Below are 12,570 nucleotides of genomic sequence, written 5' to 3' on the forward strand. Positions count from 1 at the left end.
CAATGGGGTTAGAGGACTTCAAGGTACATTCCCCTGTAGGGAACCGCTGTAGTCCATATCTGCAGCCAACATGAGGCTCAGATATTTGATTTCAAACCATCTAATATTTTCTAACTACTGAGCAGTTCACCTGAGGCAACATTTTTAAAAATGAACGTAATGTCTCGGAATAAAACCCTCCTCGATTTCTTTGGATATTATCTTTGACTTTGTGATAGCATGTCAGCTGTTCTGGTATCTCTTCAATCTTTGATAACAACATGTTCTATTCTGAGAATATTGGGAAGGGTTGACTTTGGAGGGAGTTGGATACGTGTGTGTCTGTGTCTATCCGGGCTCCCCGTGGTCATTCTATTGGTCTTCTGAGTGGGTGGTCTGTTCCAAGAGAGGAGCACTGGAAACATTATACCTACATACACACACACACACATACACACACACACACAAAGGGAAACTGGGAATCACACCAACGCAGCACAGCAGAGGGTGGAACAGGCAGAAGCCTTCTTCCAGATGTGTGACATTAATTTAGTTGATCCAAAACATGAACCGGTAGCTCCCACTCACTCATCACCACAGTGTGTGTGAGTGTGTGTGTGTGTGTGTGTGTGTGTGTGTGAAGCATTCATCCTAACTTTTTAATATTCACACCTCATACTCAAGCACACGTCTTCCAGTCTACATTTTCATATGTTCAAGATAATTTGGCAAGAGAAGGAATCAAGATAAGAAAAGAAAGAAGGACTTCAATAAAAGCTCCCCTCTTGAGTGTTAGGTGGAGGAAAAGATGGAGCGGGGAGGACTACAGGGAGACGAGGTGCACGATTAAAGTAGGAGAGCAGGTTATGAGAACAGTCTCCACTCTGACCCATGGAGCAGCGCCCCTGGACTTTCATACAATACTTTCCACCAGAGAGGAGAGGGGGATACGGTGCATGGAAAGACAAAGAGACAGAGAGAGAAAAAATGAAATTAAATAAGAAGAGCGGAGGAGGAGAATGAGAGATGTAGGAGGACGGAAGTGGTTGATTGGGTCCCCCCAGAGATTCTTTTGTTTAGATTGTTCTGCATTTCACTTCTTTCACTCTCTCCACTCCACCTCCCTCTTTTCTGACATCTGAGGTAGATTACAACAGAGACCCTGGGTCACATTTATGACTTAAATCAAGAACATATGGTGTGTGCGTGTGCATGTGCACGTGTTTGTTCGTCCATTTCAATGCAGTGGGATTCCCCTCTGGTCCCCGAGTGGTGGTCAGATTTATTTTCTTGTCCATTGTCTCTCACTGGGACATCAAAGGACTATTGTTTGTTGATCAGCGAGGGTGCTGCAGGTTACTTGCAGGTCCCGGACGAGAGCGCTTCACCCCCACCCCCACCCCCATCCTATCTTCCCTTCTTATCTCCTTTTGCTGAAACTCTACTTTTAAGTTTGTCAGATTTCTGCGGAAAATCCACAGGATCAGCACTTCCAGAGAAACCATGTTTAGATTTTAAATGATTAAGTGAAGTTATGCCTCATTTGTTTCGTTTAGGCTCATTTAAATGCCCCACAGACACTACACTCTCTCCATCTGCCCAGCATGGCCCACTCTTCAAAAAATGCTTTTAATATAAACCTCATGCACCAACAAAATGCACCACATTCTTCGATCACTGCCACACCTAAGCCCTGAAATTCAGTCGTTAGCAGGTAAGAGATGAAATCTCCCCATTGATTTCAGCACAAGAGCACATCTGTAAAAGTGTCAGTTGACTTTATTAGGATCAGCTTCACTCAGTCGAAGAAAAACAACTTTTGTCTTTGGAACGTTTACCTAGGAAGAAAACAAATCTACAAAATAAGTTGTTGGAAGGACAATATATAAAACAATGGCATCAAAATATCTTTGACAAGAAAAAAAAAAAACAAAGAAAATAGGCTCAAATAGTTTTGGATGCAGGGCATTTTCCTCTTTTTGCCCTTTTGTTTACAAAATAATAACAAAAGAGGGAAAAAAAACAACAAAAAAATCAATAGTTATTTACAGTGCATATATTTACATTAAGGCATTTTTGCTGGGGAGAAAGACGGCTGATCTGATACAACCCCCACTTCTACACAAATAAATAGTCAGATTTACCATGATACATTACAGTGCTATATTATCTTTATGCTACCTGCAGTGAATGAACAAATACAGTTATAGGCGCAGGCTAAATCACGCCATCAACATGGACATTCAAGGGTATATTAAAGGGTAGGTTCACATTTTTTCAAATCTGTCTAGAAGCAACGCTCCCATGTCCGTATGTACATTAAAAGAGTTTTTAGTTGTTGTTCCTCTTGTCCATACTGACTGTGGCAAGATCCTCCGCTCAAGTGATGTCAATGCAAGCGAGGAAGGACAAAATCATTGTTATGTGGAAAAATGACCATGTTGCTATAAAGATGATAATAAAATCAAATGTTATCTTCCAAAGTTACTGCCTTTTTGGTGTGAAATTCCCTCTTTGTGCTGTTCCTCACCACAGCTCCACGTGGGAAAAGTGTCTCCAGGAGCACAAAGAGGCATTGTTTTACTGATAAGGCTAACTTTGAAAGACACCCATACCATTTTACCTTCAGCTGAACTTCACAGTGCATTTTTACACAGAATGAGAACTGCTGATTTTATCTGTCACTTACACTGAAAATGTTTAAAACCCTAACTGGGATCTTTATGGCTGGTAAGGACAAGAGGAACACTTGCAGCGACCGATAACTCTTACAACGTGACATGAGGCTATGTGAGCATATTCTTAAGAAAGATTTAAATGTGCAACTACCCTTTAACAAAACATGTGCCTGTGTTCGATTGACTGATAGAGCCAAATTGTGTGTTAGTTGTCAGAGAAAGGACTTTTACTTAAAACGCTCCCTGTTATGTAGGATGTCCGTGAAGTGGCCTGAGCCCAGCTGTTAAATTACAATGAATGAAGGGCAACCATTTAATTTAAAGAAAATGTACTTTTTTTTTTTTTCCTCCAAGTGGAGCCGAGAGATTCAATAGATTAAGAAATAAAAACAGCACCATGTGTATTCAAAAGAACTGTCTACATTGATCACAGCTCTGCTACTACTGAACAAACACGCATAAACCAGAGAAGGAGGCACTTAATAAGGTGTTGTAAGTTGAAGATGATACTTTGGTTAAAACAAGTAAAACGCTGGATGAGATAGATGTACAGTAGTTGTATTTTAAAGACGCTTAATTCAAGCTTGTGCATCAAATACAGTCAATTCTGTTTTAACTGAATGAATTCTAGGACACGTCTGAGGGTTCTGCTTACTTTTCTCTGGTTGGAAATCCATTGAAAGACAACATGAATAATTCATCACCTAATTGCTGCTCTTTAGCAACCATCCACCTCCCTCTGTTTCTCAGTCGTCCTCAGATCTCTTCTCTCTAAAATCAAAAAATCTTTTTATCTCTCCATCTCCACCCCTCCCTCGTTCTTTCCAGCACTATCTTCCCTCTCTCCAGAGTATAAATGCCTTCAATTTTTAATATCTGAACAGCAATGATTTGTGTGGTGTTCACAGAGATTCAGTCCAGTAGTGATAATGATCATTCCAGTGATGAATGAGATGCATGGGCCAAAAAGGCTCAGACTTTAGATCACCGATTCTAGTGCAAACCCAAGGATTTGGTAAAAAATAAAGTCTGGATATTCCAGTTATATGAAAAAACTAACAAACCAAGGAGTACACAAAGATTTGGCTTGACTAGTTCTGCAAATAAAAGCTTCTCCTTTATAAAACAAAATTATGAAGCCAATTCTATGTTAGAACAGAGACAAAAGACGTACAAGTTTTGAGTGGTAAGTGCTTTCATTCCAGTCACACAAAAGAGTCCAAATGGACTGGAGACACGTTTTTGGAGCTACCATTTTCTTTCTGTTATTATTTTTCTCCTTTGTATTTCTCCACATAAATCTATCCCAAATATATCTGGAGGTTAAGGGACCAGGAACTTCATCTGGCCATTATCTTTCTACTTTACAGCCTCCAAATTGTCCCAATCTGGGTTAAGAGCAACATATTTGTTAGACTATTGTACCGTTTTAGCACACGATGGCAGCACCAGGAGGAGCTGTGGTGTCAGTGAAAGTCGCTCTGCAGCAGGCAGCTTGTAACATTGTAGTTGTGACAGATGGAGTGTATGCTTCATGTATTTCAAGATAGTGCTTGTGTTTTTGTAGTGTGTGTGTGTGTGTGTGTGTGTGTGTGTGTGCGTGTGTGTTTGTGTGTGTATGCAAATGGTGCTAGTTCTGGTGTCTCTTCATGTGCAGGGCGAGGTGGTCGGATCGGGAAAAGGAGCGTGAGCAGACGGCGCATGAGAAGGGTTTGGCGCCAGTGTGCTTCCGGTAGTGACGCGTCAGCTCGTCCGAACGAGCGAAACGCCAATCGCAGCTGTCCCACGTACATCTGTACGGCTTCTCACCTGCAGGACAGGACAGAAAAAAGCATAAATGAGTGCAGCTGCCCTCTGAAAAAAATCTACAAACTGTAGAACTGAGCAGAATTTCTTGCTCATATGATCTCCAGTACTCCATGACAAAGCAGAGATGTGTCAATATGTGGTTAAGCAGTGGTGGTGCTGATGACACTGATTATTATTAAAACAGACGCTTATTCCCTCAGTTATGTGATTCATACAGTTGGGTGGAGGAAGTGGGAAAACAGGCTTTACTGAAAATTCCAGTTGCCTAACAACATATACAGTCATAACACTGTCACAAGCATTCATCAAGCACTGACACTGCACAAGTTTCCCACGGCAGCTCGTCTGCATTGTCTGCCCTTGCCTCTCATTTCTCTTTTGATGGATGCAGTTTGTTTCTCTGTCACTCTGCCATTCCAATAACTGGCGGCTGCAGCCCCGGGCACTTTGTGAAAACTAGTGTGACCTGTCTCCTTCAGGCCCACCTTGCGATGCACAAGCATCAGTCCTGATCTAGGTTAGAGTGGCACGGTGGTGTGGTGGTTAGCATTGCTCGCTGCAAGCAACAGGGCTTCCGGTCTGAACAGGGCAGCCGGGCTGCGTGGGTTCTCTCCGGGTACTCCGGCTTTAGAGACATTCAGGTTAGATTCATTGGTGACTCTAAATTGCCTGCAGGTGTGAATGTGAGTGTGAATGATTATCTGTCTCTATGTGTCAGCAGTGTGATTGCTGGCGCTCGCCCAGTGTCTTGTTGGATTGGTTCCTGCTACCCCTCGCCCACGACCCTCTGAGAATAAGACAGATGATATAGATGTATAGATGATGGATGGATGGACCTGGTTTTGAGATATCTGCCTCTGACATTTTTGCCACCTACCACATACAAAGAAAGGGATTTCATTTGTGGGACTGAAATCAATTTCATTTCATAAATCTAATTAATTTGAATAAAAAATGTGAGTATAATATACCCCAAAGACAACATTTTACAGGAAACACACGTAACTTGTGCCTACTAGCATCTCCACCATACCATACCATTTCTATGTATTTAGTTTCTGTCTGGTCACAGTGGGTATTTAAGATACAAGGCCATCTGCTTGTTTAGCTAGATCCCCTCTCTTTCTTCCTCTTCCTTTGGTCCTTTTTTATGTGCATTTAAAGGGTTAGGTGAGAAAACCTCCTATTTAAGTTAACAAAGTTTTTTGCCTCACCATGTAATTGATTAAAGAGCGACTTTAATATGAGCCACCGTGCTGTAAGAACAAATCTAAAGGAAATTGCTGTCTGGGTGCACATTTTTCCCCTTTTCCTCATTTTCAACACCTATTTACATGTTTATAATGATCAAAAATGGGCGAGAAATATGCAGACTATTGTAAATTTGCCTGCAATCTAAAATAATAATTCAATAACAGTGTGTCTTTCCATAGGCATTGTCCCCGTTTCTTCTAACGGTCCACAGACATCGGTATGAACAGTTTCCATTGGAACTACTATTGAAGAAATAGTGAAAATAGATGATAGTGTGTATTCTTGCCTTTTCAGACTGATAAAATGGTCGCTTCCATTCATCTCCATTAACTTTGGGTGGAAGAAGAAACCTCAGAGATGTGTATCTCAACACCTGGATAAATAAAACAGAACTATCTGCATGTCGAATGCCACACCAGCTAAGCAAGAAAATATGTTTTTTGTGTAATTTGGGTGAATACGCCCTTCAAACAAGCACAGCGAGCTCTGCAGCTTCGCTAAAACAACCACGGTAAACCTGCTATGAAATTAACCAGAGTGTGACCAAACTTAAGACACCTGAAACTGAACACCATGAGGAGAGACAATGAAAAGACACTGAGAGGAGGAAAAAATGAACTGGAGTGTTCAGTTTTCACAATACACTCTAAAACACATGCACACATGAGCACGCACACACACACACACACACACAGACAGACACACAAACAATCAGGGTAATGGATGTTGATGGAGATTAGAGTGGGAACTCCCACGGGGACCCAAACGCATTAGGAATCATCTCATACAGATTACTGACAGGTGTGTGTGGACATGTGTGTATGTGTGTGTGTGTGTGTGTGTGTGTGTGTGTGTGTGTGTGTGTGTGTGTGTGTGTGTGTGTGCGTGTGCGTGTGTGTGCGTGTGTGTGTGCACGTGTGTGTGCGTGTGTGCATTCAAGCAGCTGAAAAAGAGAAGTAACAGACAAAGATAGAAATAGGGAGGGGGCGATCCAGGGCGGATTGAAGTTGGGGGGATGGCACATAGCAGAGAAGAGGATGATTAGATGAATAAAAGTGATAGGAAAGAGGGGGTAAAATAACAAAGCAGAGAGGATACGGAAGTGGCTGCTCCATCTCTCTTCATGTGTCATGTTCTCGTGTTGTGGTCTGTAATAACTGCAATAACCACAATCAGCCCGCAGCATGAATGACGCCAGATCTAATTGTTGTGTCATGTTCCCTATGCTAAAATGCGAGGCATGCACACCCACAATGATGTTCTGAACAAGTAGTTCTAGGTGAAAAGAGGTAAGAGTGAATTTTGTGTGCGTGTAGGTGTGTGTGTGTGTGTGTGTGTGTGTGTTTGTGTATCTAGATGAGTGAGGAATGCGTAGATATCAACAGAAGCTTTGTTTTGTTAGCTGGAGTGAGGTGGGGCCCAACACCTTAGTGCTTGTTTGTTGACTTTATTCAACCAAAACTAGCAGTTCAAATCTAAATGCAAAAGGAGACAGACTGAAAGAAAGAAGATAACGAAGGGAACGACATAAAAAAAAAGGAAAACGAACAGTGAAGTGCACACAGTGATGACTGAGGTGGAGACCTTAGGAACAAGATGATCTGAGATATTTTTGTATCCACACAAACAGAGCTTGTATATATTTATACTGGAAAACAAGCCCAACTCGTCCCAGAAAAGCATATTAAAGAATTTAAACGTCGAACAGGAACTAGGATCCCAAGAGAGATGGCACCAAACGTCTAGCGCTGACCACATAGTCTGAGAGTCATCCCCCTGGCAGAAGTGTGTCACTTCCACCTGTTTTGATGGAATAGTATATTGGGCAGAGGATGGGAATGGGGTAGGATACATTTACACACACATGCCAGGAAGGCAACACTCTGCCTAGCAACATGGTGCCAGTGCAGATACCGAAATACAAGTCGGGTGGGCAGCGTCATTTTTTGATGGGTCCTGTTTAAAAAAGCTGCATTAATCAGAGGAATGTCTTACCCGTGTGAGTCCTGAGGTGGGCTTTCAGATGGGACGACTTGGTGTAGACCTTCTTGCAGCCTGATGACAGACAGGGAGATGAGAACAAACAGCGGGCTTAATCCAGATCCAAATAATTCACATGTCAGATATGTATTTACTTGATAAACTGAGCTGTGGTTCGCTAGAAATGTGAACTAATGAAAAACATAAGCTGTTCGAAATGAGTCATAGTAATCGTTTGTTTTCAAAGTAAGTAGATGTGACTGTGTTAGAAAGTGGCCAACTCCGTCTTCTTTGGTATTAAAACTGTTTAAAACTGGTGTGTTTACAAGGAAATGTATTAAACTGCATTCCACGCAGAATACTACTTTGTTATACTCCTGTTTAATACACCTGTAAGTTGAGATATTTTAAATTCAGTATCACAAACTCTTCTGCACATTATGTTAAGACACATCATGTGGACCACAATGTCGAAAAGGTCAGTAGATTTTTAAAGATTTACAAAGATATTCTTCAGATTTATTGTTACTTTAAATAGGGAAATTTAAGAGAATTTCACATGTTGCAAAGATTAAACAGTGAGCAGCTGCAGCGGTGTGACTAATACACACTTGAGTAAAGTGAGGATGTGTCTTCGTGTGGATATGATGGATCTGCTTCATCTGACTTTAAAGAAGTTAGACATGTGCTTACATGCTGCAGAAGGCTCCGCTTAAGCCTATTTTACGCACTGCCACAGGCTAGCTACAAGTAGCTGCACATCATACATCTACAGTGTGTGTGTGTGTGTGCCAGTTAAAAGAAAAAAAATAATCTGCACAAGCAATATGTGAGTTTGAGTGTGTGAAAATGTGTGTGAGACGAAAAAAGATCAAATGACTTAAGGAGGACATCTATCTAATTAACACCCCCACTCACACACACACACACACACACAGATTCATTCCACAATCATACCAGCAATGACTTCACAGGCACAACAATGAGTGAGAGCTCACGGCGGAGAGTACCCGACCCGTTTGAGGTGTGATAATGAATGCAAAGTAGTATTTAAAGTAGACAGTTAATTGAAAGGCAGTGAGTGATAATCTCCATAGCCAAAATATTTTAATTCCAGTGCTGCTGTGGCTGTAGTGCATACCGTGACTCATGGGCCTGGGAAAGTCATTCACAGCACAACATATAATTTTTTAAAAATGTGAGGTTGTCTTAAAATAAAGGTGGTTTTCTTAAAGCCGACCTTTGTGACTGACTCGATATTCACCTGACCACAGCGCAGTATAAAAATAAACACACACACACACACACACACACACACCACCAGTGACAAGACTCAGCATGCATATACAGTGGTGGACCTGTGTTATTGTTCTAACCTGGGTAGTCACAGTGGTGGATCCGTCGCTTCTCCAAATCTGGGTTGTTCCTCCGGTTGTAGCGGGCAGGCACAGTGGTCTGAGCTGGGGTTGGGGCTGGGGTTGTTGCGGGGCCTTGGGGAAGGCCTGCAGCTGGGCCTGGAACCGGCGTGGGACATGTAGTGAGGGGCAGGGCTAAGCTGCCCGGTCCCGGCCCCGGTCCGAGCCCAGGGGTGCTGCCTGCCAACTTGGAGGCGATGGTGGCTGCATATGAGGGAGGAGGGGACATGGCGTGGAGCAGCTCCTTCTGCCTGTCAGGGCTGCCGGGCTCCGAGCTCGGCGGAGAGGGCGGCAGGTAGGGCACCTGCTGCTGGAGGAAATGGGGGTGCGTCTGAGCGTGAGGGTGCGTGTATGCCCCGCCGCCCAGGCCGCAGTAGCCAGGCTTGGCAGTCTGCTCTTGCTGCGATGCAGACGAAGCTACCGGCAAATCATGGAAAGGCGTGTGGATTGTGGAAGTGGAAGTGTGTTGTATCTGCTGCTGCTGCTGCTGCTGATGATGATGATGATGATGATGATGCTGATGCTGAGCCTCCATACCATTGCCATGGTGATGGTCCAAGCCGGAGTTTAGTAGCTGAAACAGCGAGCCGCTGTTGTCATGGTGGTGGAGAGCGTGCTGCTCGTACTGTGATGACATTTCCTGTTTGACAAACACTTCTGGCACCGAATCGCCGCTGCCGCCGCCTCCCGACTGGTTGAAAACACTGGTAAAGTCCGGTAACCCTGTTAACGTCATGTTTATGGCTGAGGTTTCCATGGCAATACTGCCAGGGCCATGCCCTGATGTGCTGCAGCTACTGGTGGGCGTAGTGTTGGGGCAGTGCATCTGTATGTTGGGGGAGAAACACGGGGAGGCAGATTCTGTTTTGATTTGGGTAAGACCTGTGTGGTTCTGGTGCTGAGGGGGCCGCGCCTGCTGACACAAGCCCATCCTCAGATAGGTGGCGTCAGGGAGGTAAAGATTCATGTTGAGGGTGTAGGGAGCCCCAGTGTGATCATCAGTGAAGAAGTGATCCACCACAGACACACTGTCTCTCTGTGACTTCTGCTGGCTGTCTGCAGGAGGTGGAAGAGGAAGAGACTGAGGGGAGAGATACCTGTCCATCTCACACTTTGCCTGTTGATAAAAAAGACAAACACACACACAAAACGTCTGGTTTAGAAACATCGTTTATGACTATACGATCAAAGCAAACTTTGGTTAAATGTAAAGTACCCAGCTCAGACTTCAGCAAGTGCCTCTCGTGAGCCACCATGAAACTATTCTGAGGCCCTATTTTGAGAAGACAAAGGTTTGATAGGACAGTCACAGCTAAAACATTTATCAAGTAGTCATCAATAGGCGGTTGCCACATTCCCTCTCTGCGTGCAAGGCTGAACTCAAAAACCTACCAGCTGGGAGGCCAGCGGTTGAGGATCAGGCCATGCTCCGGTGGAAATAAAGAATCAGATCTAATACCTCTCATATGAAACATTAGGAAATACGTGCACACCTGCAGTTAGGGGAAAAGATCATGGAATCAGCCTAACATCACAGGTGGGGGGCTTTCTGTCGAAGTGTTCATATTATGATTTATGCTCTAATTCCTGTGAATCTTGGGGGATCTCAGTGGAATAAAAGTTAGAGAAGCCGTGCAGCAGAGGATGAAACAGCAACATGAAAGGGAATGGGGAAACACCCATGCCTCCCTGTCCGCTGCTGCAGCAGCAGCAGCAGCAGCAGCAGTCTGGGGATGGGCTGCTATTTCTAGGCTCCTGATCCTACCAGCTGTTCTATAGGACCCTCTCCCCTCTGCTGCACAAGTTTCCTGCTAAACTGGGGGGGTAGAGTTGCCGGGACCTTTCTGTCCGAAGCTGGAGTCAGTTGTTGTCAGTGTGGTATGATGGTGAGAAGGGACGCCAAGAGCCAACAACTGGTCACCAACTGGCTGGCACAGAAAACATGCGGTGAATGCGTTTGCAGGCGGCGGAGCAGCTCGGCTTCGCGTCCAGCTGGTCGCAGCCTGCTCGCTTATTACCGCAAATAGTGCAAAACAAAGTGATGAGTAACATCACGCAGCAAGGCCGATTGAAATTTTGGAGGCCAGCATATAAATAAATAAAATGAAATTAAAAAAACAGGGTCTACAAGCAATCTGCCACGCCCATTCAATGAAACACATCACTAATGTAGTCGGGTTGCTTTCTAACCGGTTTACCTGAGTGTAGTCGTTCTGCCCAGCCTTGTCTGCGTCTGTGATCTTGCAATCCAAGCCGAACAACGCCGAGTCCTCCAGGGGGAACCCAGCGGGCAGAGTCGCCTTCTGCAGCGGGTAGAAGGGATCCTCCTGCCCGCCGCCGCTCATCGTGAGTGTCGCGGCCATGAAGCTCCGACGCAGCGCCGCCAGTGATCCTTCGCCCTGTTGTGCAAAAAGGAGGATGCTACGGCGCACCGGGGAGAGGAGTGGAGCCGACCAAGTGTGGTGCGTGTGGTGGACTTATTGATGCGTGCCTGTCTGCTACATCTCCTTCCACTTGTTTCCTCCCTCCACCGGCCCAGACAGTTTTGTATCTCCTGTTGTAGGGCGGAGCGGCCCAGTGTAAATACAGCACACGCACCGCCCACCAAACCTTTAAAATGGCTTTGATCATTCATTCACTGGCCACCGCCCTACGCTCCATCTAAATACATTAACAACAGTGTCGTAAAGTGTACACAGGACCAGCCAGACAGCACACACATGCGTGAAGGTTAAACTCACCCACCAGCCCTTTTAAAGCACACATTAGTTTGTGCTCATCTATTAAAAATACCTCTCTTTTTAAGCTTATATCAAAAAATATAAATATGTATATATTTAATCAAATCAAAATCAATCAAATCAAATCAAAAAACGTAATGTCACTAAATATATCTAAATTTATGTTATTAATAGTTTGTGTTTAATTAAACTGGGGGTCTCAAAAATATACATTAAAGCAAGAACGACTTTCTACTGCCTAATGTGGGTCATAATACAAAAATCACTGAGTCCTACATTTCCCATAATGCAAGTGCCCCCCCCACAGCCTCTTAAATGCCCATTTCTGTCAAACCCTGCAGTCCCAGTTGGTAAAGCAGGCTTTCCGTTAAAAATGTTTAAGTCTCAAGCTGAGATCATTTATTTTTTCAAGCCTTTTTTCTGGGACATTTCATTCGTTGTTTTCACAGGTTGAGAAGTAATTCTCACGAGAAGTAAACTAATCTACAAAATCAGTGGAGTGTCTTTTTGATATGTGACAGTAAGGGATTTTAAACCGTTTAAGTCAACAGGACATCCTTGTAATGTGAGCTGGAGGGTGTGTAAAACTGCGCAGTGGCCTTTCCTCCACATTATGAAGTCCTGTCATGTCATGTCAATATTATTTACATAGAACAAAGTTGCGTGCTTAGCATACATTTTATTAGAAGAACATTAGAGAGGAGGGAAAAAGGG

The 12,570-nt window shown here is 43.9% G+C and overlaps 1 protein-coding gene across 1 annotated transcript; it reads right to left on the reverse strand.

The window, feature by feature from the left end:
* Positions 1-1,740: 1,740 nt before the first annotated feature.
* Positions 1,741-11,746, reverse strand: LOC139211222 (Krueppel-like factor 5). The gene is given in 6 exon segments (XM_070841505.1): positions 1,741-4,466; positions 7,716-7,775; positions 9,077-10,232; positions 11,314-11,504; positions 11,507-11,704; positions 11,707-11,746. Coding segments are annotated over 6 exon segments (1,824 nt in total). The 3' UTR covers positions 1,741-4,287.
* Between the last annotated feature and the right edge of the window lie 824 nt (positions 11,747-12,570).

The sequence above is a fragment of the Pempheris klunzingeri genome, chromosome 12 (assembly GCF_042242105.1).
Source record: "Pempheris klunzingeri isolate RE-2024b chromosome 12, fPemKlu1.hap1, whole genome shotgun sequence".
In the NCBI taxonomy this organism is placed as follows: Eukaryota; Metazoa; Chordata; class Actinopteri; order Acropomatiformes; family Pempheridae; genus Pempheris; species Pempheris klunzingeri.